The sequence below is a fragment of the Glycine max genome, chromosome 4 (assembly GCF_000004515.6).
Source record: "Glycine max cultivar Williams 82 chromosome 4, Glycine_max_v4.0, whole genome shotgun sequence".
NCBI classification, from domain to species: domain Eukaryota; kingdom Viridiplantae; phylum Streptophyta; class Magnoliopsida; order Fabales; family Fabaceae; genus Glycine; species Glycine max.
In genome coordinates this window covers 17,126,096-17,131,485 of record NC_016091.4, presented here as the reverse complement: position 1 = coordinate 17,131,485, position 5,390 = coordinate 17,126,096, and the positions used below count along the sequence as shown (strand labels likewise).

General features: G+C 32.9%; 1 protein-coding gene across 1 annotated transcript; it reads left to right on the top strand.

Annotated features, from left to right (window-relative positions):
- The first annotated feature begins 2,238 nt into the window (after nucleotides 1–2,238).
- LOC100812370 (pentatricopeptide repeat-containing protein At3g24000, mitochondrial) lies at nucleotides 2,239–5,186 on the top strand. The gene is made up of 2 exons (XM_003523882.2): nucleotides 2,239–4,740; nucleotides 4,829–5,186. Exon 1 carries the CDS (start codon nucleotides 2,359–2,361, stop codon nucleotides 3,802–3,804), a length of 1,446 nt encoding a protein of 481 aa, XP_003523930.1. The 5' UTR covers nucleotides 2,239–2,358; the 3' UTR covers nucleotides 3,805–4,740; nucleotides 4,829–5,186.
- The last annotated feature ends 204 nt before the right edge of the window (nucleotides 5,187–5,390 follow it).

The window sequence follows — 5,390 nt, the reverse complement described above, 5'->3', positions numbered from 1 at the left end:
GATCAACTAAACAACATGCAGAGAATTCATTTCAAAAACCACATTGGAAAAATTGTAGTCTTTAGCCAACTGAATACCCAATTTAATAGCTTGCAACTCAGCCTACAATGCATTGCAACGTCCAAGATAACGATGAAAGCACACAATAGGTCTAGTATTTGAATCCTGAATGATACCACCACAGGAGGCCACCCCTGATTGGGCATTATACCCATTTGACAATAAGTTATATTTTTCGATGATCAATTTGATGTTAAGAAATAAAGTTTACGAACCAATCTGTCATTAAATTGTCTATACGACTAATTTGTTTAATTTTTTTTACATTCAGAAATTAAATTTAAATGTTTCATCTTTCAGAGTCAATTTATTAACGCTTCACACTTTTAAGAATAAATTTGACTATTTACCCACATAGGAGAACACAAATAAAGGAAGGCATAGGGTGCGCCCCTATTCAGTCAACAAGTACAGCATAAAACAAACAAATTGAGGCACCTAAGCTAACAAAACACACTTAATAAAAGCATACACAAATGCTCAACCACCGAATGTCACAAGTCACAAGTAAAATAAAAAAGCCACGACCAATATGATAGCAGGACCGACCCAAAGGTAAAGCAACTAGAGCTATTGCTTTAGGCCTCCAAAAAAATTATGCCTAAAAAAAATATTAAAAATTATAAGACTCGTATTTTCTTATAATACCCATAAAAAATAATACAGAAGAAATATAATTTTAATTTTCATTAAGACCCATAATTGCATTATTTAATTTCTACTTAAAATTAATTACTCGTTGATTCCCATTAATTAATGTGTCTCTTGATTGATTATATCAAAGATTTCTCAATTTGAATATATCAGTTTTCATTAAAATTAATTTAATTTTTTTTCTTATCTTCTCTATTTATCAAAAGTAATCCTAAAGTCACCCTCTATACTCTTCCAAATTAGTTGAAATATCACTTTGATTCTCATCTATACTCTTTGTGACTCTTGTGCAAATTATTTTTTTCTTTATTCTCATTTGATTAAGTCGCTTATTGATTTTTTTCCTCAATATTCCTTGTTTTGCTTTTGATTTGTGGTTTGGTTTTTTTGTTCCTATTCTGGTTCACATGTAAGGTATTACACATGTTGTTTTAATAATTCTTCTATCCATTTGACTAAATCATTTATGTTTTTTTTTTCGCTTTTTGAGATATGATTGCAATTTTTATAGTTTTTTTACAATTCATTTCTGGTATTATTTTTGTATAATTTCTTGAAATTCTAAAATATTTTTGTTTTACATTTATTAGTTTCAGAGTTCAGAGAGCATTGCGATGAAGTATCTCAAGTCAAAGAAATATATAAAGTAATCCATTTGCAAGTTGGCAATATTGTTCTAACAATTTTTTCATAATCATGATTTATAATTTTTATTTATTTTTTATACATTAGTTACTTTATTTCAAAATGTCAACTCGAAAATTTGAATCTGGTTATTCAAAACTTTTTTTTTTAAAAAAAAAAAGAGTTGATGTTTTAATTGTATCACAAAAAGAGGCTCTAGATAGATTTCTCAAAATAGATAAAAATAAATCTAAAAATATAGGTAATTGCTCATTGAACAAAAAAATTAACAATGTAGAAATTGATGAAAATGAAAATAAAAAGGAAATATTAGTTAATGAACAAGTTAACAATATAGTAATTGATGAAAATGAAGATAGCAAAAAAGTATTATTAGTTAATCTTGAACGTTCATTAAAACATGATAATCGTTTGGATATTGATGGATTAGATTTATTTATAGAAGTAAAATTTTTAAAAGAGAGAAATTATACAAGTAGAAAATGATACACTGATTGACATACTTAATTATATAAATAGGATTAATTCTTTTCCGAATGCTTTTATTGCTTATAAAATAATGTTAACAATTCAAGGTAGTGTTGTTTTGGTGGAAAGAAATTTTTTAAAACTAAAATTAATTAAATCTTATTTAAAATCAATAATGTCTCAAGAAAAATTGAATAAATTAGTTTTAATATCGATTGAAAAAAAATATTAATGGAAATCAATTATAATAAATTAATAAATAGTTTTACATCCTTAAAAACTTGAAAAATAAATTTTCAATAAAAACATTAATTTTTGTTTTAAAAATTATTAAATTAAAAAAGATCTCATTTTAAAATTGGCATTAGGCATGTAAATACGAATTCAATTTCCGTAAGCAGAGACGTGGCAAATTTATCCACTCAAAGAGTGAATAATTGAAACCCGAGACCTTGTTATGCAGCCAATACCTTCAAAATGAAGTCATCACCTTTGTATTTGTATTTTTGTACAATTTTATATAATTAAACCATGAATTACACCTCATTGAAAACCAGGCAAAGGTTATCGTTCCTGCTTCGAAGTTGCATAACGCATTCCGCAGCTTTGCAATGCCACGCCCAAAGCTTCGTCCAAGGTTTGCTCCCCAACGCCGTTCTCGAAACTGACCTCTTGTTAGTCTACTCTAAACTCGGCCTTCTCCGCAAAGCTCGCAAAGTGTTCGATAAAATGCTCGACAGAAGAAACATGTACTCGTGGAACATCATGATTGCCTCCTATGCCCAGCATTGCATGTATTATGATGTCTTAATGGTTTTCCACGAGTTCAAGCACTGCTGCCTTAGGCCTGATCATTACACCCTGCCCCCGTTGTTCAAGGCATCTGTGGGAGTGGACGATGCTTGCATTGGAAGCATGTGCCACGGTTTGGTTATAAGGATTGGGTATGAAGGATATGCTATTGTGGCAAATTCTCTGCTTGAGTTTTATGTTAAGTTTGGGGCGATGCCTCAGGCTTTTTGTGTGTTTTCGAACATGTCATGTAAGGATTCCGTGACATGGAATTTGATGATCTCGGGATTTGGAAGGGCCGGTTTGTATTCGGATGCAATGCATTGTTTCAGGGAGATGCTAAGTTTGAATGAGATGATGAGGGTGGATTTCATGACTCTTCCTAGCGTTATTAATGCTTGTGGAAAGGAAGGAGACTTGTTGAAAGTGAGAGAAGTTCATGGCTATGTAGTGAGAAGCTTTGGTTTTGATGCAGATGCTGCCATTGGGAATGCATTGATTGATGTGTATTGCAAGTGTGGATGCTTGAATGATTCAGAAAAGATTTTCAGGACCATACGCCACGTGAACTTAGTCACGTGGACCACCATGATATCTTGTTATGGGGCACATGGAAAAGGGGAGGAATCTCTTTTGCTGTTTAAGAAGATGGTAGATGAAGGGTTTAGGCCAAACCCTGTTACACTCACAGCAATCTTGGCCAGTTGTAGCCGCTCAGGTATGATAGATCAAGGCAAGCACATTTTCAGCTCAATATGTTCAGACTATGGATTTGAGCCTACTGTTGAGCATTATGCTTGTATGGTGGATCTTCTGAGCCGCTGTGGGTATCTTGTGGAAGCACTTCAGTTGTTGGAAAGCAAGAAATCATCAGTGACAGGAAGCATGTGGGGTGCCCTTCTTGCTGGTTGTGTAATGCACAAAAATGTTGAAATTGGAGAAATTGCAGCTCATCGGCTATTCCAATTAGAACCAGATAATGCTAGCAACTACATAGCTTTGTGTGGTATCTATCAATCTCTTGGTATGGTTGATAGCTTGTTAATTATTAAAGAAAAAATGAGGGACTTAGGTTTGATTAAAAGTCCTGCTTGTAGCTGGATCAATATTGCTGGAAGAACCCATATTAGACCACCTGTCCCATCCTCTGGCTCAGATGATTTGCAAAATAATATATCAAATTAGCTAAACTCTGTTATTGACTAATGATTTGGGAGTAGCAAATCTGCTACATGTAGATGATACCTAGGTCATTGGTTTGTACTTGTAGAGCATTAGAGCCACTTCACTTGATTATGGCCAGGAGGGCTCAGTAGAAGAGCAAGGTTCCAAAAATTTATTGGCTTAATATATTTTTTCTAAGTTTTTTTTTTGTTCCTGGAAACAACTAGTGATCATAAGCATTCCACTAAGGAAAGAAACAAAAAATATCATAGCTAAAAGAGCCCTTTGTTGCAATTATTACGAGTGTTGCTTTAGAATGATATATGGGACTTCCTTTTGTTATCTGTTTCAGTTTTACTTGAAATTCTTAATGTATGCATGCTCTTGTAAAATAGTTGTTTAATTTTTCCAAAGTATCTCCTTGTACAAAGTGATGGCAGGTCTGGTTCTAGAAGGAACAGTTTGATGCTTGACAACATGATAATTTGAATGAATTTTTATGTTCTTGTATTTTATATTCTTCATTCTATTTAATGCTTGAATTCTTCATTCATGTTTTTATATTTGACAACTGGTAAATACAAACTAATGAACCAGAATTCTTCACCTCATGTGATGAATTATGGGATAGTCTAATTTGAGTACTGATTTAGCTTTGTTCATGGTTTTTCTATTGTTGCTCACTTCCATGTTTACATAATTCATCTCTGTACTTCACTTTCTGTCATGAACATGAGGCATCAAATCAAAATTCTCAAGGCACATAGAACAAAATTGATCCAAATAATACAACTCTGCATACTTCTTTACAGTGTAGAAACTTCTCTCTTTCATACTTGTTTGTTACTTGAATTTTTTTTGTAGATTTTAGTTGGAAATTTGGATCCTGATGTCACAAATGATCGCATGAAGCAAGTTTTTGGCCCGTATGGAGAATTAGTTGGTGTGGCAATTCCAGTAGGCAATTTTTTATATTTGATATTTAACTTTTGTGAAATGTTTTTCTACTATAGGCAGCTCTCTGATTATGCCCTGGTTTTTCAAGCATCACGAGGTGTGCGGAAGGGGCACGAATGGATATTATAGACATGCTCAGGGTTATGCAAATTAAAGTATGCTCCTTCAGGACAGAATCCCAGCATGTATGGTGTTCAGTTTTCCGGGGTATGATAGATAAGTAGATATTAACCATCACAGCTAGAGCTGTCAAAATGGCCCTCAGCTCTCGGGCTGGCCCTGTTTGGCCCTCCTAATCACCCCTTCTCAAAGACACACGGAGCTTCTCAAAACCAAATCGGTATGTGCACAAAACTATGAAAATCACCCCTTTTTCTGGATTTTGATTATAGCTTGGAAACTAGACTTCAATTTGCTTTTGAATGGCTACGATTATGGTTAAAGTATGGTTATATTCCTTGTCAGATTTATCCCCAATTTCATAGCAAATTAATACCAAATTCTTATTCTAGGGTAGAATGATTCAAGTGTTTTGATTTTCGGTTACCCCCATTTGTCTTGTAATCAATTTGATCTTTTTTTGGTATTTTTATAAAGTTCAATTTGGTATTTTTTATTTTTTAATTCAATTTAGTCATTTATCTTTTTAA